At 30.7% G+C, this 21,717-nt stretch overlaps 2 protein-coding genes across 4 annotated transcripts; one reads left to right on the top strand and one right to left on the bottom strand.

Moving 5' to 3' along the window:
* LOC109325908 (ATP-dependent Clp protease proteolytic subunit 6, chloroplastic) lies at positions 1,357-6,793 on the top strand. 2 transcript variants are annotated; one of them, XM_019558518.1, is made up of 10 exons: positions 1,357-1,493; positions 1,588-1,646; positions 3,044-3,113; positions 3,476-3,677; positions 3,758-3,823; positions 4,021-4,161; positions 5,298-5,351; positions 5,766-5,858; positions 6,439-6,529; positions 6,622-6,793. In XM_019558518.1, exons 1-9 carry the CDS (start codon positions 1,402-1,404, stop codon positions 6,484-6,486), a joined length of 825 nt encoding a protein of 274 aa, XP_019414063.1. In that variant the 5' UTR covers positions 1,357-1,401; the 3' UTR covers positions 6,487-6,529; positions 6,622-6,793. The 2 variants fall into 2 exon arrangements, with proteins under 2 accessions (XP_019414063.1, XP_019414062.1); XM_019558517.1 differs by having other exon boundaries at positions 6,439-6,744.
* On the bottom strand, positions 8,331-11,367 carry LOC109325680 (polyol transporter 5-like). 2 transcript variants are annotated; one of them, XM_019558182.1, is made up of 4 exons: positions 11,043-11,367; positions 9,979-10,325; positions 8,492-9,583; positions 8,331-8,432 (listed from the first exon to the last, which is right to left on the bottom strand). In XM_019558182.1, exons 1-3 carry the CDS (start codon positions 11,212-11,214, stop codon positions 8,522-8,524), a joined length of 1,581 nt encoding a protein of 526 aa, XP_019413727.1. In that variant the 5' UTR covers positions 11,215-11,367; the 3' UTR covers positions 8,331-8,432; positions 8,492-8,521. The 2 variants fall into 2 exon arrangements, with proteins under 2 accessions (XP_019413727.1, XP_019413726.1); XM_019558181.1 differs by having other exon boundaries at positions 8,331-9,583.

Below are 21,717 nucleotides of genomic sequence, written 5' to 3' on the forward strand. Positions count from 1 at the left end.
GAAAAAGGCATATATATGCGCATAATCATATCTGGAAAAATGCTGCATGTATATCTTCAAGATCACATCTATCTGCATCAAAATTGGTGGTAGAATAAAAGTGAAAATGTGTAAAAGTAGAAATAAAAGTTGAAGTTGAATCACTTAAAAAGATAAAAACTGTGCAAGTTATATGGGGTGATGTATTGTAACTTGTAAGTGTGTGGGATTAGTATTAACATTTTATTGTCCTTTTTCTTTATCATTCGTTGTCTTGATTTGGCAGATGTGACCAAATAGGTGAAACATGGTTTGACACTTTAATTGGTTTGTAATGGCTTTCAAGTTCCATTTGACAACCTTACTCAAGCATAGCCCTTAATCAAGGTTTTAGTGGGTTGTTTGGGAACTGTTTGGTGTACTTGTGGGATGAGCTAAGCCATGAGGATGAGGTCCATGATATATGATGCATATTGAATAGTGTTGCCAGGTTTCCCACTACATGTCATGCACATAATTAACCATAAAAAGTTTTAATCACACTTAGTTCTGGAGCACATATTCTTTCCTAAATTTGTTCACTTCATATGTTATGAGTTATAATTGGTCAGAAAAATTATGAACTATTTTTTAACTTATATATATTTTTCAATCAATTACAATTTTGTACATAGAGTGACATACATTATAGAACAACCCCACTTAATCATATTAAATGATATTAGTTACCTGCATTAAATGATATCATAATAAAAAATATAATAATTATTTTCTTAGTGTTCTAGGACACCTCTTTAAACATCTTTTTATCATACATTTTCTCCAAATAAATAAAAATCCCCAATAAGTCCTTTTGATTTTGTCACTATGTCTTCACCAACGACCGTAACAAATATATTTTAGGCCAACCTCCTTGAGATAAAACTAGATTAATTTTCATTAATACATATCTTTTTTCTCAACTTCCTTTAACTATTTCCTCCTAAAACTTCATAATGAGTTTAATCTCTATAATTTGCACAAATTTATTTATCTCTTTATTTTTATAAATAAAAATTAAAATATTACCTTCACTCTTAAAACATATTCTTAAATTTCATAATCTCATTAAACAACCTTAAACCAACTAATAATATTCTCGTAGAACCTTCCATGCATCAATACTAATATATACTCCATTGTCATTCTTTTTTTAACTCCACTTTTGAATTCTACGGTAAAACAAATTAATTATGAAGTTACAAGTGGACATTAGAAATGATAAAAATGACACCATTTTGAAGCAACTAAAGGCCCATAAAGAATATGGACATACACACTATGGGCCTTATAGAACCCAAATCTATGGCGTAGCCAATAAAACGCAAGCGTTTCTTGGATACACTTGTTTCGTGAGTTTCACCCTTTCAAGTTTCAACAACAATGGCAGTTCCATCTTTGTCACTTCTAGCGAGTCCCACCTTCACTATCACTTCTCGCGCCACAAATTCGTCTCATCTCAATTTCTCTCACAGGTTCATTCTTATCCATCATATTCTAATTCCACTCAAATTTCACTTTTTGTTTATGATGTTTTAAATTCCTTCAATTTCTATTTCCATTTGCTAGAAACCCTTGCTCGATTAGTTCTTCCTTGCCAAGCCCCTATGGCCGTACTTCAAAACTTGGTATATTTCTAATTTTTTTTCCTTATTTCTATATCTGAAATTCGTATTTGTGTTCCTTGTTGTACTATAGCTTCATTTTGTTGTAGTTACTGCCTCTTAATTTGACTGAAATTGTTGGGGTTTAAGCTCGAGGAAATATTTTACCGCACAATTATAATACCTACTATTTTGTATGGGGCTGAAGGTTGAGCTGTAAAAGGTTAACTAGAGAATACTATCGGTCTGGTAGAGATGAGAGTATTGCGTTGGATAGGTGGACAATACATGCTAGATAACATATGGTTAGATGAGATTAGGAATGAATGCATTAGAGGGAGTCTGGTTAACACTTATTGGAGAAAAGATGATAGAATCTTGCTTCTATATAATAGGTATTTCATAGCAATGTCAAATTTCTTATGAAGTCTTGAGCAAGTATGGTGTTAGGACTTTAACACATGAGGAGGGCCCAACCCAAAAGACTAGTCTACCAGGTGGGAGAGCCTCATGGCTTAAGTAACATATTGAGTTTGATATTGTACTCAATGTGAGACTCCTAACAGATCGCTGGACAAACCTCTAGTCTTAAAATTTGTTTAAAGACTTACTTTATTTTAGGCCACTGTGGATTGCATGTCGGTGTGATAAGCAAAGATGTTAGTGGAACACGAACAAAATTATTAAACATTCAGGGTAATTTGATCCTTGTAAAGTAATCTGGTGATTAGATGTAACATCATTATCTCTTAGAATCTTTTCCTGGATATCCTTGTGCATCTTCATCCTTATTCCTTGGTACTGATTCTGTCTAATGTTATTGAATTTATATGATTCAACCAATTGTATTTTGTCTACCATGATTTGTTAAAATAATTTTCTTGAATTCAAAAGGACTGAACTGTTGGTATTTCTCATTTGAGTCTTGTGTGCAATGAATGCCCCCCATATGTACCTGATGTTTTTCTATTCCTAGTGGTCTATTTGAAGAAAATTTCAAAGGAATGTTATGTCTAAATCCATCTTCCCTTTATGGAAATATCCATGAACTATGCACCACCACCACCACAACAACCAAGCCTTAATCCCACTAGGTGGGAGCCATGAACAATGTAAAGAAAGATAAAAACGATGTATGTAATGTTATTATAAACTTCCAGCAGTTGTTAGTTATAACCATTTTGTTTTTTGATTATGTAAAACTCTTTACATTTAAGGAATCAACATTAAATCATTTAAGAATCACTTGGTATTTTGTTAGCCCAGTATTAATCTTTCTCATTTATACATGACAGCATAAGGTAATTGGTTCTGGATACAAACTCCTTTGCATTTGCACAATAAAGTACATTATGACATGTATAATTTGCTTTATTGTGCAAATAAAGCACATTATGATATGTATGTTATCTTCTGTGCAGGGCTATCAAGTAAAAGTCCCCCCTTTCCTTTAAAACTTGATGAGAAAAATACCCATGATGCTAGTACAAGGTACAATCTCTCTCCTTCCTCCTTCAAGTGCTTCATCTATTATCTGATTGTTTTGTAGGATGCTTATGAATATTATCTTTGTCCATTTTGTGTTGTTCAACTTCACAGTCTAACTTATCTGCAATTATGTACTGTAAAAAGCAATTGCATGCATATAGAGGTGAATTAGGATATAAAGGAGTGCATTGTGAAACACTACTAAATCTTTAATTAATTTATGTACCTTTTTTTACTTGGATTGAAGCTATTTATTAGCGGTTTCTCTCACAGACATGAAGCTAGTGCCCAGTCTCTGCATTTATTTAATTAGTACTGACTACTGAATGGAAAAACAATTTATTGACATTTCAGTTTACTTGTAGTTATGGTGCTATTGAAGCCAAGTCGGGGAATCCACCAATGGCACCAGCAGTTATGACTCCCGAAGGGCCTCTTGATATCTCATCTGTTTTGTTCAGGAATCGTATAATATTCATAGGGCAGCCTATTAATTCACAGGTTGCTCAACGAGTGATATCACAGCTTGTGACTCTGGCTACTATTGATGCAAATGCAGATATACTGGTTTGTTAAATCTGTACATTGTTACTTTGCTTCTGTTCAGTCATGAAGTCGGATTTATATTTAGCTGCTCCTTTTGGCAGGTGTATATAAACTGCCCTGGTGGAAGCACATATTCAGTGTTGGCAATTTATGATTGCATGTCCTGGGTAAGATTCTAAAGGCTTTGTCAGTCTCCCCTCCCTCTCCCCACCCCCACCAAAAAATTGGCAACAAAAAGGATATATACACACACACAGACACCCTCTTAAGTCTAGTTACATTTTCCCGTCTTTTATAGTTGCTTTATTTCCTTAGTAGATATGTTTCATCCCTCAAAGCATTTGGTGACTCCATTTCTTTTCAGATCAAGCCCAAGGTTGGCACTGTATGCTTCGGAGTAGCTGCAAGCCAAGGAGCACTTCTCCTTGCAGGTGGGGAGAAGGGAATGCGCTATGCAATGCCAAATGCACGAATAATGATACATCAACCACAGAGTGGATGCGGAGTAAGAATTAAACTTCAAAATTTGTTATGAAACATGCACTTGAGATTTTAGAAGCTGAGAAGCCTTGAGATGACAGAGTCTCACATACTTATTGTGTTAGCAACTAGGAAGACCATAATAGTATAATATCTCATAAGTTATATATTAATAAGTAATTAGATGGGACAAATGTGATGTGATGTTTGCACCATCTAATACATAAGCAATAGGATTCAAGCGAGTTGGATGGAATGACAAACAATTTTAGGTGGCATATGTGATAAAAAGGTGTCACTCAAGCTTAAAGGGATGTTTTATCACACAACTATAAAACCTACAATGTTATATGTGAGTGAATGTTGGGCGGTAAAATGTCAAAAAAAGAATTAAGATTCCATGTAGCAGAGATGAGAATGTTGCATTGGATGAGTGAACATACAGAACAAGATAGGATTAGAAATGAATGCATTAGGGAGAGTTGTAGTAGCTCCTATTGTGAAAAAGATGGTAGAATCATGTCTTAGGTGGTTTGGACATGTGTGGAGGAGCGATAGAAGCCCCCGTAATAAAAATAAATCAAATGGAGATTAGTCCAATTCCCAGAGAAGGAGGGAGGCCTAGAAAAACCATAGACGAAACGATTAGGAAAGACTTAGAGATCACTGCTTTGTCAATAAACATTATTTGTCATAGAACATTGTGACACTGTTCGATTTATGTAACCAACCTTACCTAAGATTGGGTTGTTTGTTGTAATACATAAGCGAAGCAGGCAAATGCACATCATGAATTTCTAGACTTGATATTGGAGTTGCTGTACCAATTAGGTCCCTTTTATTTTATGTGACAAGTAATAATCGGTCAGGGAAAAATTATATTGGATGCCCAACCTGTTCCAATGTAAATGTTATGTATGTTCAGAGTCACATTTTCAAGCTTATTGCATGTAAAACATATTTTTGTAGTTTGACATGTGATGTACTGATGTATATATAGATGCATTTACTTAGTAACAATTTCTTCTTCAATTTTTGCTTAACTACTGTAAAATGATTTTAATCAATGGGTAGCAGGATGTGTTTTTGGATATCATGTGAAGTTCTTTGACCAATAGTCAACAGCTATCATGATTCTGATTGTCTGTGATCTGATTTTAGGGTCATGTTGAGGACGTGAGACGCCAAGTGAATGAAGCTGTTCAATCTCGCCATGTTAGTCATTTTCCCTCTCAGTTTCATAATTCTAATAATTTCTAGACAACTTAAGTGCATCTATGAACTCGATTATGCTTAAAATATTTTTCATTTAAAGTCTGAAATCTGAGTTGTAGCATTTATATTTGTGAGTTGTGACTACCACAGAAGAGTATGTACATGTTGTTGGGTTTTCTCAAAACATTGGCACATGCTGCCTCTTGCAAACTATGACTGGAAACCTCCTGTCATTCTCAATGAAGAACACTAAGTTTCATTTTTCGTTGTGTTAAACTGAAACTTCCATTTTACATGTTTTCTCTGTTTTCAAGTTTCCAAGGCAACAGATACTTCGTTCTTTTTCTTGCTATAGTTTTATTTGACAGTGCTTGAAATGCTGAACCTACCATCTCCCACCGATTTTGGGTACAGAAAATTGACAAGATGTATAGTGCTTTCACTGGACAGTCCATAGAGAAGGTGCAACAGTACACTGAGAGGGACCGTTTTCTGTCTGTTTCTGAGGTAATATGAACTCTTTTTCTGTCTGTTAGGAGTGAGGACATGTTTGAAACAAATCAGAAATGTGCGATCTTTCAAATGAAACATGAAATTTTGGAAAAGAAGGTTCAGTAACTTCTGTTGTTGGAAAGAAGTAAACGTTTTAATGCAATAGGTTGTCTGTTTGGGTATACCACTGAAAATTTGTTTTTCTTTATAATAAAAGAGTACAAGAAATCCTCCCAAAAAAGTGAAACAACTATAACCTATGTGGTAGAGCCATTAGCCATGTTTAACAAAGAAACACCACTATCCTTTAAACCTATTAACCAAAGAACAACATATGTTATCTAAATACTACTTCATTAGGAAAACAATAATGGCTAGTCTATGGAAATCCTCAAAGTTTAGTAGGGTGAAATTGCTAGTTTGATTAGTCTATGAAAATAATCCTTGCGGAAATGCCATTTTTTTTGTTGTAATCTGAATAGCCCTTTTTCTATTTTTTGTGAGGGAATTATGTTTTGATCTCAACTTTTATAATTGGTGATACTCTAGAAATACCTTACTGGATATTTGATGTTTCTGCCCTTTCTCATTGCAGGCGTTGGAGTTTGGTCTTATTGATGGGGTCCTGGAAACAGAATATTGAATACAGATTATTTCTACGATATTTTTCCTGTGTCCTTAAAGTTGTAAGTTAATTATTTCAAATTGATATTGTATAATTTCATTAATTAATGATAATCTGCAAATGTTGAGAATGGTTTTTCCTTCTGTATCTCAGAGTTTTGCAATTATTTGGAAGTGGACTTTCAGAGTCCGTTGATCTTGTTTCTATTTACAACTATGTGGTTTAAGGTGGCCAACAATCTTGTTTTCGTTATGATTTGAAGACACCAAAGTTGTACTTTGTTAGATATGCACATGTTTTGGGGATAAGATAATGCCTGTTCAACTTAGTGACTTTGTGTGTAAAATGATAGTGGATTGATAGTAAACTGAAAGTGACTTACATATGTATATCATCTTTGCCACACATATATGTTAAAAAAGAAGATAAGAAACTTTTTTTTGTTTGGAAAATGACCTTAATTTAGTAAATCAGAACTTTATAATTTAAAAGTGTTTGGAGTAGAATAAATTTAAAAGCGAAACTCATTAAGAGCTGAATTTTTTTAAAAAGTAATGATTGGGAACAATAGTTATTTATAAGATGGCTAAGAAACTTTATATCATGTTTATGTGCATTCATTTAATTAAATAACATTTATTCATGCTTTGAGTCTTTGTTTTGTAAATACAACTTTGCCCATAACATTCATGTTTATGTGCATTCACTCATTGTTAATCCAACTAGTTTGGATAATTCTAACACGTAAAAATAAACAAGAGTTTAAAAGAAAGAGTAAAGATCCATTTTACTCTTTCAAGGTTTGGGTGCCCACCACAATAGTTCCTCCAATAGTGGATCGTAGCTTAAATATGTAGATACTGCTTGATTTTTCTTTGTTGTCTTCTACCTTTGTATTTTCGAGGATATTTCCAAGACCGTCAAATTGAGTAATCTAGGAGGGAATATTCCAAAAATAAATGAATATCCAACTTATAGGGTATATATATATATAATACTTCAGCATCCAATGAAATTTTAGAGCACAAAATCAACTCCTTAGTTGTATGACTCATGGTATTGGAAAATACAAATTTGCCCTGTTTTAAGTTTAATTACATCGTATTTGAGAATACAGCTTTGCCCTCCCAGTTTGATACTGTTGATATATGAATAGAATTTAAAAGTGGACCACTTGATATTATTTTCACAAATACTAACTATGCTTCCTAGGCTTTTCAAATTTTGAATATTCAATCAGACCTATTTTCTCAACAAAAAGTTGGAGATCTCATTTTCAAGGTTTTCTAATTGAAGAGAAATGGTAAGTCGTGGCAGTCCACGGAGTACTGAGTACATGGAACCAAGACAAATAATTGGCTCCAAAATATCATAGAAAAAGGTAGCCAAAAACGAAAGCAAATGTAAGGTCATTCTAACTCTGCTTGTAATAATCAAATTCCACCAAACCCACATGAAATGGGACCACTTATACTTTCAAGACCCCATAAATTTATGAACACAATAATAGAAAAGGAAAAGTTACAACCAGACAAAAAAAAAAGACATACGTATCTATCGTGAATTATCCATGCAGCCAGAACTAAGTGTAGCCTGAAAAATATCATTTCATTCCACACAAAATTTTCCACACACTTGTATGGAGTAACAAAATTGTCAAATAACATTTTTAATTAGAATATAATATCTATGCACTATTATTAATGTAAGAATTTTACATTCATTTTCCCTTGTCTTGTAATTATGAGTTTTACCACCTCTATCATATTATATCTTGATAGTTAAAATCTCTCACGGCTCACCTCAAATGATCATTTCCAATACCAATCAATTACTCCTTCCATAAGTAACCATGTAAAAAGAGAGCTAAAACACATTTTTCGCTTCATTTCATTCATGCAAGTTATTGTAAACTATCCCTTTTTTGCTTACAAACCTATGCTCTTGGCTCATCATTTTCCATTTCAAAACATAATAAAAAAAACACACCAAAAAATAAAAATTACTACATGATACATTACACGTAATCAACCCACACTTATTTATTATTTACCTAAGTTCGAACATTGGTCCCTAATTGGACATGATCAAGTTCCTTATTCTTATCAAACTTATCCTTAAATTGACCAAAAGATCCTTCCATCTCTTCAAGTGTTTTCCCTTGTGTCTCAGGCAACATGAAATAGAAGAATATCCATCCAGCAATAGCAATCCCTCCATAAAGAAAAAATGCTCCACCAATAGTTATCCCTTTAGATAAGGACAGAAAAGTCATTGATATTACTCCACTCGTTACTCTATTCACCACTACCCCCATTGCACACCCTTGTGCTCGTAACCTCAACGGAAATATCTCTGAACTATAAACCCACGTTATGGGTCCCGCACCGATTGAAAAAGTAGCCACGTATGACAAAACCGTCGCAATGCTTAATCCAACGGCCCATGTTAACTTCTTCTCTGATTGGTCAATGATCGTGAGGCTGGTAGCAAGTGTGAGAAGCGACAACACCATTCCACCGACACTGGATAACAACAATGGACGACGCCCGACACGGTCTAACGTAAACGTGGCTACTAAGATGAAAATCATTTTGGTAAATCCAACGGCCACGGTTGCGAGAAGCTTATCAGTGTCGTTTGTGATTCCAGCTTTTTCAAATATTGTAGGGCTATATAAAACGACAGCGTCTACGCCAGAAGCTTGTTGGAAAAAGTGAATTCCGAGAGCAGCTATTACAATATGACGAATTGCTGGTGTAGGATAAACGAAAAGTTGTTTCCAAACACCTTCACCAGTGTTTTGTTTTGGTACTTCAACGACATCGTCGTTGCAAGATTCAGGGATTCCTGCAGCTTGTTTAATTTCAGCTAATCTTAGTTGAGCTTCTTCTTTGGAATCAGAGGTTTTGTTGAGAACATTTATTGCATCACCTAAACGACCTCGCATTACAAGCCATCGTGGTGATTCAGGCATTGCTAATACTCCAACGGCTAGAAGTACCGAAGGAACTGCTCCGATTCCAAGCATTAGTCTCCAACCTACCTTAAGTGTCAGCTTTGAAAATGCAAAGTTTGAGATGTATCCTAGTAATATCCCTCCGTTGATGAAAACCTGATCCATGTATCGTTTTCTTAGTCATGATTTAAATAATACGTGTTGTTGTCAATTGGTTTTGAGATTAAACAGTAACATATCTAGAGCTAAACTTCTTTCTCATCATAAGCTGATAGCCGAGCTAATAGGCTTACATGATAATTTAATTAATTTGATTTGAAGAGGATATAAAAGGGGTTAACATCCTTACCAAAAGAAACAAAAGAGTGTGTCACTCTATGTAGTATTTTCTTTGATCGGTTGAAAACCATATATTTAAATTTAAAATTTAATAATAAATTATTTTTCTGATCAATCAGAAAAAGTGGTACATGGAGTGACACATATTTTGGGGAAAGAAGATGTGTTTCGAAATAAAAGTAAGTGAATAGGAAATGAAGGAACAAACTAACCTCGGGGAAGGAGGTGAGAAAACCACGAGAAGAAGCAGGGGAGACCTCGGCGGTGTAGACCGGGGCAATCATGAGAGCATAACCGATGCCAATGCCGGCGACGAAACGACCAAACATGAGAAAGGAATAGTTTGGAGAGAAACCCATGAGTATGGCTCCGGCAAAGAAAATGGCACCGGCGAGGACAATTGTGTAACGCCGACCAATCCAATCAGAGGTTCTTCCGGCGAGGCCAGAGCCTATTAGAGAGTATAGGTTTATGATTCCAAGAAGGATTTCAATTTGCACGTCGGTGACTTTGAGGTCTCTTTTTATGTATATGGCTGCTCCACTCATTACACCAATATCTGTAACAATATTATGTACATGTTCTTAGAACAAAGATCTTCTATGGAGACAAATGATTGTTTCTCATAAAATTTTTAATAATAAAAATGTAATTTTATGATAAATAAAAAAATATAAATATTATTATATGTTATTTTATTTATTTGTTATTGTGTGATACTTATTTCTATATAAAAATGATGTTCTTAATTGTTATTGTCAACTACTGATGAATAATATTGTGTCTCAGAATCTGTAACAGAACATTAAATTCATGTATTTGTTGTTATTAATGCTCAGTGATGATATCCTTTTTCACACATCATTTTACACTGACTTTATAATCATTACTAAAATCATCTTATTTATTACATTGTTTTCAAGGCAAAATTCTTTCTTTATAAAATAGGTATCATATTTAAAGAATATGAGGAAAAAAGTGTGAGATGAACATGTAATTGTTGTCCACTGCTGATGACAACACAGTTGGATAATATTCTCTTAGGTTCTCTTTCTAAAGATTCATGAAAATAAATTTGTACTACAAAACTGTTTTTTCTTCCCTCTTTTCATTTGGTTTCCCCTGTTTATATGTGTGTATATAGTTATATTTATGTCAAAATTTAATAAATATTAAAAATTTCAGTACATAGTACTAGTATACTATAAGCAAGACAAACTGAAAATTAAGGAATTAATGAATGGCTATATATATAGATTGGTATAGTGTTACTCACCATAGCCAAGTAAGATGGAAGTCATGGAAGCCAATATAGCACAAGCAAAAGCATACTTGTTCCTTTTGGGCTTCTTCTTTTGAGGATTAAAATCCTCAACAATTTTCTCATCAGCTTTTCCTTCAAGTGCTTTTCCATCACTCATCTTGACTTGGTTGAGTTGAATATCCATACAAGGGATTTAGAGAGAAAGAGATGAGTTAAGTTGTCACTTGTTAATATCTAACTATCTATAACTCTCAATCACCAATGACCATGTGTGATAATACTAAGATAAGAACCAAACTAGATCTGGCATATGCTGCAAAATGTGAGGTTCTATTACTTTGCTTATATAGACCAAAGGCTTACATAACCTTTATAGTATAGATAAAGATTATATGTCCTCATTCTTGTCTCAGTTTCTTGTTCCAGTCTAATAAAATTGTAACACTAAATTAAAAAGAAAGATTTTAGGAATATAAAATAAATTTTTTATATTACTTATAATAAGATGATTAGTTAGGAACACTAGGACATAGGTAGGGACATAAATCTTATTCTTAGACCACTTAGTCCCTCTTGGTAGAATCCCCAACTCTTTCTATCTCTCTCATCTCAATATTTAATTGTCCTTTTTCTCCGAATGACATTAAATTTATTTCTATACCCAATGGGCAGACACAATTTTTTTTTTCTATTCCAATGCTTGAACGGTAAGATTTTTCATAGGATAAGACAATGAGACTATACTATACTTTTTCACTTAAATTATAAACTTCAATATTGGGTGTCAAAAATGTCGGTACTCCCAAACAATTTTTTTTCTCTTTTCACGCCCCTCCCTATTTAGCTGACACAAAGTGACAAACGAGTGGAGTAGATATTACATAAGAAAAATCATGCCGAGTCATAAGATGGTCTAATTGTTAAGACGAACAGTTTAAAGATTAAGAATTCAAATCTCACCTAAAACAATTACTCAAACCTAAGGACATGCCCCAATCCAGATTAAACTGGAAAATCCACTTACCAAAAACAAGTCAAAACATACCGATAGGAAACAAGAGGAAGACCACACAAATAATGTGTGATCATGCGAGATCAGTTAATCTCATAGGGTCCACAAAGCAAGTGGGAAATTAGGTAGCTATATGCTTGGAAAAAAGCTTTACCATAATTGGAGAATTTCATCACGGGTTTTAAACAAACATTCTCGATAAAGACAACTTAATTTCTCCCTAACATGCATTTTGATTTTTGAACAGTCAAGTTTTATTTAGAAGACAAAACTCAACCCATCAAGAAGCACAAGTTCATGAATTTTCTGTTATTTGAGATGCGAATTCAGATTGCCATTTTATTTGGTTCGATGGTATGTTTTACAATGATTGTGGTCATTGCGACCGTTACAATATGGATTGCGGTCGTTGCAGTATTAATTATTTTGTAATTAAAAAACTATTTTTGAATTTGACACGGTCTGATGCAGTCCGACGCAGTTATGATGTGACCCATTGCGGCTGCATCATTGTGATTCAGAATCACATTACAATTACAGTGTGATACGGTTGTGACAGTCAACACAACTACAATATTGCGGCCGCAATTTAAATGACTCGCCATGACTATAGGCACTACTTAATTAAAAAATGCTTCACACATATATACAAAAACATATTACCATAACTATATCTCACATTTATTAGTATGCTGAGAATAATGTACTTCCTTTCAATTTAGAGATTAATTTCTTTCTATATTCTCTTATCCGTTCTTTAAGAGCTTGTTTGACATGTATGATAGGATTAAACCTAATAACATAAAACTATATGGTATAAGGTTTGAATATTATGTAATATTTAGTATCACTTTATATTAAGATACATACATATATATAGTGACAATTAATACTTTTTGTACAAAAATATCCATTACTTAAAAATATAGTATACGCACATATAAATTTGCACGTATATGCATGACCATCACTTGCTAATTGGTGTATGACCAGATATCTTGTATTCTAGCTTCCTATTAGCTTTTCCTTACTTTGTATTGAGTTAGCCCCTTGTGCTATGTTAATATATTTATTTGCTTAGCAAAAAAAAATGCATGCCCATCACTTAAAAACCTAGAAATGGATACTTTTAATTGGAAGAAGAAATACATTTTTTTTTTGTTATCTCAAATTCTCAATACATAGTTTTCTAATAACAGTTGTCCATTTTTACTTTCCTATCCTTAAGCAAGGGAGATTGTTTGTCTCAAAAGCATGTCTTTGATTTAACTATGATTCATCCAATAAAATTTTGACACATAAAAATATTAATATATAACTTTAACGTAATTTTATTTTCCACTATTCAATTTTTTAATAAATATCAAAATTTTATTGAATTAGATATGATGAGACATACTTTTCATATATGTGATTCAATCAACCTCTACCTATGAGCTTAGGGCTAGGGAGAAGAAAAGTCATTTTAATGAGGAAATGTGATTATTAATTATTGTGGGATGACAACTCCTAGATTTCTTGTCTTACTGATATGTAAATTATTTAGGATATTCATACTTTAAAAATCTATTTGCAAGTTAACTTTTAGATGAGAAAAAAAGACTTAAATTTTATAAATATATTTTTGATTTTAAAATATTTCTCTCTTCTTCAGTGTCATTTAAAAATCAACTCGTAGAAAAACCATAAATAATAGGCAAGGGTATCCCACATTATCTCAAGTGGTTGTTGATCATGAGTCATCGAAGTCTACACTTTGTACAGAAAAAACGACACATGTGGAGTCAGATCAAGAGATAACATATTTTAGCTAAATATTAGAATGCATGTTGTATTATTAGGCGTAAATACCAAATGAAACGAGGGAGATTGATTGTTTTAAATAATGAATTTAATATTTATGTATTATTGGTTAAAAAATTTATATTGTCAACATAATAAACCATTTATTTTATATATTACTTTTATTTAATAATAAAAAATTATTATATATTAATGATATAAAAATTATTCTATTGTCCATGTATAAATTTTATTTTAAATAATGACTATGATTGGGGTTATAGTCCCAAAGTCGTTCATAAATTGTTTTTTTATTAAGACGGTTGAGTGTTCTATTATTGGGATGACAACTACCAATTTTTTTGTCTTATTTAAATTTGAATTATTTAGGGTAACCATACTTTAAGGGTCCAATAATCTTAGTGATTGGTCATTGCATGTGGATCACTCAAGTCAACTCTTTGGACAATATAATCTAACTAATGAAGTCACTTTAGGATATACCTAAGTTGAACAACTAGCTCTTATTTCTTAGTCATTGACCATACAACAATTTGTATGCTCCAGGATTATAAAATATCCTACGTTTTTCTTGTAAATCAATTTATTCTCGTAATCATAAAAGTAATACGAATCCTGAAATGGCATATGTTAATTTACGTGTATAAAGTGATACATACTATTAACTATGGTATAAAAGGTTTAAAACAATTTTTTAAGAGTAAGTATATTTCTCAATACTCTATGTATTAATCATCACTCGCAATCCGAGAAATCAACCATAGCAGAAATCAATAATATAAAAAATCAAACTTCATGCGTGTAAGAGTCAAAGATGATGTGCAGTGACAGCTTCTAGTGGATAGCTGGCAGTCACTCTATGTTCCATGGATACGTCAATTATTAAAAAAAATATATTTAAGTTAAATTTTAATTATTAAATATTTTTTTAACCAATAAATAATATGAAGCAGCCAAGTTTAATAATTTTTATTATAATAAATCAAATTATTTAAATATTTATTTCTATCCTATCATCTTTTATTTTTACATCTTATCTCAAAAAGTACACTAGTTTAAATTGCATGTCAAAATCCCATCATTGTGATGCATAAGAAACAAATAATCTTTATTTTTAAGTTTTGACTGTTATATAAATGGAAATTAAAGTATAAATTACTTTATTAAGTGATATAGCCTTTAATTTTGTCTTCAGTGTGTAGATTTAGCATTTCTTGTACTCATTAGATAGATTTTGCTTATAAAAATAATTATTAACATAATGATAATAATATATAACTGGAGAAGAGAAAGTCATAAGGTAGCCAAGTAATAAGGGTAAATAATTTAGAGAGTGAAGTAATAAGGAGGTTGAGAGTTGAATTTTTACGCACCATGAAATATTAATATTTGTCAATATTAAAAAAATAACCTAGCAGAAGATGATTAAGTTGTAGTTTTTAAACAATAATCAATGGCCATTTATAAACCTTCTCATTTCACAATAATACTATTCAATCTCCAAAAAACTTATTTCTGTAAAGAGATAATATGTAATGAAATATAATCTAAAAAATCAATATAATCTTTTAACCCGAAAGGTTGATTTTATACCCAAAATATGTAGTGAAACATATGATATAAAATACGTACATTTAATTTAGACACTTTATATCTGCTGCCTGTTCAACCTCTTTTTCTACCTCTAAATTATTTTTTATTTTTAACGTGTAATTTTTTGTTATACTCGCAAGATTTTCTTAATATTTAATTCGAATTCATAATTTTGATACCACTAAATTCATAATAAAAGATAAATATACAAAATCCCTCTATATTATTTGTAAGAAGTTATTCAGTTAAAAATGAAATTTAAGCTATGAAATTATAAAAGTAAGCAACTAGACAGTACCAATTTAAAAAAAAAAGGACATATTTATACCAAAAAATTAAAGTTAAAAATAACTTCCATAACAAATCTAATAATTTTACTATATACGTCCTACAACATGAAATCAACAATACTTTTTTACCAATTGCACAAAAAAAAATTAAAATATTTTTTATTCTTTCATTTACTCAAATATTAATTAATAATATGTAAAAAAATTTAAATATTTAGTATCTGTTTAACAGCTCATATTAGTTACAAAGTACTAACTTTGCAATCAATAATTTAATTATCATTGAGAGATACAAAAAAATATAAAAAATAGTATGCAAATTTTTTTATGGGGAACGCTAAAAAGTGACAATTTTTAAGAAATAGATGAAAGAAATCTTATGATGGGCAATTTTCTGATTCGCTGAACGAGATGAATAGTTTCTAATTTTCTATTTTATTTATATTGTTCTTTTGTTTTTCCTTTTATTAATGAAGTTAGCGTGCTTTTGCACCCAAATCCTACTTCAAAAAATGATAAGAAATTCCCTTCCTTTCATGTAATAGATTTATTTCAAGTTACATCTTGGTTTTAGTATTCTTTTGCTGTAGGTAAATCGGTGATGCCTTTAGTTAGTAGTGTCTAAATCCTAGATTTTGCATTCTGAATTTTTATAATTCAAAGACTACTTGACTGTATTTGTATTGGGTTAGCACATTTTATGCTTTTTAATACACTACCTTTGCTATTTAAAAAAAATGATAACATGTTGGTAATGTGATTTAAACTCTTCACCAATGAGAGAACTTTAGAATAACGAATTTCAGGAATAATTCGTTAGATGGATTAATTAACTGTACCAAACATCAATAATATGCCTAATTTAGAGGAGAACACATGTTGAGGTATGAATATCGTGCATGATACCCAAACTTTGTTGAAGGGACCTTAAAATGGGGTGTTAGGAACCTCAAAAATTGGTTGTTTTTTCTAAGCCAATTTTTTGTTTTAATATGAGTACATGACGTACTCTAACTCATAAACAAATTACAAGAAGATTTTTTATTTGATACAAGTATGGATGCAAGCTAAGTTGGGGAGATTGTTTTGGTTGATAAGTAGAATATATTCACGAGAAGTTTTTTTAATTTTCGTACATAAAGAGAAGAAACAGGTAAAGCATTAGTATGGAAAGAAAATTTGACCTAAAATAAGATATACTTATTAGTTTTGGGTAGAGGAAAATATCTATCACAATATATTAACATGCTAATATTTGTTGATAAAAAAATGTATTATAACTCTCTCAAGTGGGGAGTTTTTATACAACTTCAATTGTTTACATTAATTTAGGCATAAAAATTAAACTGTCTACAATGCATGATCATTAATAGTTGTTCTTTAGCATGTGAAATAGAATTATCGGTATCGGATCTCCGGTAGAATTGGATGGTCAGAAGTCTTGGTCAGAATATCGTCTGGACATGTCAGGGAATGTATTTGAAAAGGTTCTCTGACGATCAAATTAATAAGAGTCATAAAGATATAATGAGAGTAAATAAGAGAGAAGTTAGAGCAATAGAAATAAGTGCAAGCAATAAATGAAGGAATGAAAATTAATTATATTTCAAGTGAGATATCCTCTGTTAATAGAGTTTGGGGTTGCTGATATGGCGTCTGACCATTGGTTAGTACATGGTGGATATAATAGAGACTTGTCGGATTGTCCTTGTATTCCCTGTAGGTCTGTAATTATCGAACTGTCGGGGGTAAGTGGAATGTGCAAACGACATGACAGGTGGAATGTCAACTCGCATTAAAGACGAGCCAACAGCACATTGATGAGAGTAAGATATGCATTAATGATAGGCTAGAGACATTAATGATGTGTAAGATGCATTTATAGTACTAGCGGTGGATCCGACCCGCTTTAGGTGGGCAAACATGATATGTCTTGATAAAGCCATATGCTCGAAACAAGCTAGAAACAATCCAGATTTATACGGGGAAGATTGTTATTCTATGATGCATTTTAGTTGCCAACAATAGAAGATAATGTATGATTAAAAAAATTTCTTCATTTCTTATATAAAAGTACTTATGCTTAAATAGTGAGGCAAATATAATATACAGATAGAAAATGATAAATAAATATAATGGGTAGTTACAAGACGTGATTGTAGTTACAAGACGTGATTAAATACAACTGTGAGAACAATTTAGTCAACCCATTCCCACGTGCTTTTAGATTTAGAAATTGCAGACATTTTTTAATTGTTGTCCATTCAAATATTGAATTGAATAGGAAAAAGAAACAAAAAATCGCTCTTAATTAAACATCATATGATACCATCTCTACCAATAACATGTTGGTATGATAATATAAGACTCTGCTAAATCATTAAAATGTCAAAATTCAATTTTTAGGAATAACACTTGTTAGGAGAGATAGTTATATATTCTGAAAAGAAAATGATTAATTCTTTATCCAGAAGATTAAGACGATGCTGGTTTTAAAAAAAATATCACATGTTCCTAATCGATTGCCTAAGACCCCACTCGCCAGCAAATTGAGCTTATAATTATTGGATCGCCTTCTTCACTTCATTGCCACAATTATAAAGTTGGAAGATGAAATATATTTTTTTTGGTATTACCAAGAATATTTCTTTACTTTTTAGATAAATAATTGATCTCTTTTGGCGTGTATGGTTACTGCCCCAATAAATGTCATTTCCAATGATCGAACATTGACCTTTTGGTCACGCTCGAATCTAGCAAGGTCTTACGTTACTAGACTAAAACCGATGAATCATCATTTTAATGAAATCTTTTTAAGGGTCTTAATATAACTAGTGTAGTATATGTGTGCAACACATGGACTATAAAATAAATTCTTAATTATATAATGTAGATTTGAGTTATTTTTTATGTTGAATATTTAAGTATATGATGAAAATTACTTGACTATGAGCACAACAGAAACTCGTAATCGATACTAATTGGTTAAAATAATGAAGTTTTGGTCAAGAAAAGCAGTATTTTCCTCTGAATAAAATGTATGAAATTTCTCTTAGTTTACATCTTATACACATCTTATTCTTATTGACACATATCCAAGTTCTTTGTATAGTTGATAAAATAAACCTTTTGGTTGTTAAAAGATTGTTATACCTGATAAAAAAAAGGGACTATACATGCATCATCTTGTTTAATTTATTGAGATTCAACCAATGTTTTTTACTCATCTTTATCCTAATGGCAAGGGAAGCAAAAAAAAACTCATGTCATAGTTAGAATGATTTAGAAAGTAGCAAAGACATACGTCAAAAAAATGGTTGTGGATTTGCGCGCCAAATGAATATATATAATAGTTGACATAGTAAGAAGAAAAACAACACTACTTATCTTAGGGGAAGAAATAAAAGTAAAAAAAAACAATAATGTTTTTCGTATGAAGAGGACAAAATATTAACTTACAATTGACTTTTGAAGCATACTACATAGCTTACAATTGACTTTTGAAGCATAGGGCAAATTTAGTTATGTGGTGCACTTTAACTGGAATATTATAGTTTTGATGTACCTTTTTAATTTATTATGGTTGTAGTGTAGTTTTGAAAAATTCGGCAATGACATTGCCAAGTATCTTTCTATTTTTCTTGAAAAATACAACATTGGTCAACTTCGTTAGAGTTTTTATTAAATACAAATATTTTAATAAAGTTGTCCATGTTATTAGAGTTTTTCATTTTATTTTTTAATTTCTCCAAGCAAGGTCGGGTACAAGACATGCGTTTTCCACTTTATCATATTTTAATAAACTCATCTTCTGCAATGGAGTTTTTCATTTTTTTTTTTACTTAAGTTTTTTTTACACTAAAATTGGCAATGTAATTATAGATTTTAGTAGAACTATTATGGCATGTGTAATTTATTCATGCAAATCAAACCAAACTCAGTTATATAACATTCTATCATAATAACAAAATATTGCCCAGGAGAACAAGTTAAAGTATGACGATAAATAAAAGAACAAAAGATTACCTTGACTCAAACTCCTCCTCCACATGCCTCACAACCAAGATTGTTTGAAGTTGCCATATTTAATTTAATAAACAAAAACAAACATTAGAAACCATCATAATATAGAGTAAAAAGATAACACGGTAAAACATAGGTAGAATACATAATCATTGTTATATTTGGATACAGCTACATATAAACCGCTAAAGTATTGTATAAAGGGTTAGAAAATTAACAAAAAATCTAGTAAAATTTGTAACTACATTGTCGATATTAGTTCAGTGGGAGTGGGAAGAAAAAAAAAAGTAAAACTCCTATATGATTACCGTGTTAGCTGTAGGGGAAATTAAAAAAAATGAAAAACTCCAACAAAGTAGACGAATTTATTAACATATAATAAAATAGAAAAAACGTCTCCAGTAGCCGAGTTTGCTTGGGAAATTAAAAAAAATAAATGAAAAACTCCAATACTATGAACGAATTTATTAAAATATTTGTATATAATAAAAACTCCAATAAAGTTGGTGAGTATTGTATTTTTCAAGAAAAAAGAAAGATACTCAGCAATATCATTACAGAGTTTTTAAAAACTACACTACTTCCATCAAGGTGCACCACAGGTAAATTTACCTACTACAAAGCTTACAATTGACTTTTGAAGCACGTAGTAGCTAATCATTCCGTAATATACTCCCGGAAACAAAAACAAAAATCCCACCTAAATGAATTTAACACGTTGCATCGTCATTCCACATAAGTCTAGGAAAAGTTAATGAGTGATAATATAATTTAAAGAATTTAATACTCATTAAAAGTTGCACACTTTCTTTTGATGGTTGGATAGAATTTTAGGATACGAAACATATTGCAATTGATGTGTTAATGTTCTAACCAACCAAATTTTATAAAATAATATTAAAATATTAATTTCTGTTTTTTTATTTTTATTTTGAATTTAAGAGAACTTTCTAATTGGCTTGAGACATATCGAAAGTGAAACATAAATGGGGACCCTAGAGATAGTAGACCCAACAAGTACTTGTCTGGTCCAGCAGGTCCAAATATGAATGAAAGCAGTACAGTGAGAACTGGACCGGATTGGACGGTTCGATGAGTCCGACCGCTGACTGGAATTGAAATGGCTCTGGTTTGCAGTCTTCACCGAATGAGAATTGGACCACTTTGAACAGGAGAAATTCAAATCTTACCATTTTAAACCCAGTTAAACAGGAAAGTAAACTACACGATTCACTTAAAATTTAAAAAAATGAAACATTACTTTAATCTTTTGTTTTACTCTCGTCGAGAAAAAGATAAAGAGATGTTACTTGAATTAAGTTATGTTTAAGTATTAATTATATAAAATTTTATATTTATATATAATTATATATTTATAGATAAAAAATATTGATTTTATATAAAATCAATATTTTTTATCTATAAATATATAATTATATATAATTATATATTTATAGATAAAAAATATTGATTTTATATAAAATCAATATTTTTTATCTATAAATATATAATTATATATAATTATATATTTATAGATAAAAAATATTGATTTTATATAAAATCAATATTTTTTATCTATAAATATATAATTATATATAATTATATATTTATAGATAAAAAATATTGATTTTATATAAAATCAATATTTTTTATCTATAAATATATAATTATATATAATTATATATTTATAGATAAAAAATATTGATTTTATATAAAATCAATATTTTTTATCTATAAATATATAATTATATATAATTATATATTTATAGATAAAAAATATTGATTTTATATAAAATCAATATTTTTTATCTATAAATATATAATTATATATAATTATATATTTATAGATAAAAAATATTGATTTTATATAAAATCAATATTTTTTATCTATAAATATATAATTATATATAATTATATATTTATAGATAAAAAATATTGATTTTATATAAAATCAATATTTTTTATC

Source organism: Lupinus angustifolius, chromosome LG13 (genome assembly GCF_001865875.1).
Source record: "Lupinus angustifolius cultivar Tanjil chromosome LG13, LupAngTanjil_v1.0, whole genome shotgun sequence".
NCBI lineage: Eukaryota > Viridiplantae > Streptophyta > Magnoliopsida > Fabales > Fabaceae > Lupinus > Lupinus angustifolius.

What these genes read in the sequence shown, in the direction of transcription:
- LOC109325908 (XM_019558518.1), top strand. Translation starts at nt 1,402, where the DNA reads ATGGCAGTTCCATCTTTGTCACTTCTAGCGAGTCCCACCTTCACTATC. An exon ending in CATCTCAATTTCTCTCACAG is followed by an intron (nt 1,494 to 1,587) that starts GTTCATTCTTAT and finishes TCCATTTGCTAG; the next exon opens with AAACCCTTGCTCGATTAGTT. An exon ending in ACCCATGATGCTAGTACAAG is followed by an intron (nt 3,114 to 3,475) that starts GTACAATCTCTC and finishes GTTTACTTGTAG; the next exon opens with TTATGGTGCTATTGAAGCCA.
- LOC109325680 (XM_019558182.1), bottom strand. Translation starts at nt 11,214, where the DNA reads ATGGATATTCAACTCAACCAAGTCAAGATGAGTGATGGAAAAGCACTT. An exon ending in TTCCATCTTACTTGGCTATG is followed by an intron (nt 10,326 to 11,042) that starts GTGAGTAACACT and finishes ATATTGTTACAG; the next exon opens with ATATTGGTGTAATGAGTGGA. An exon ending in TTCTCACCTCCTTCCCCGAG is followed by an intron (nt 9,584 to 9,978) that starts GTTAGTTTGTTC and finishes TACATGGATCAG; the next exon opens with GTTTTCATCAACGGAGGGAT.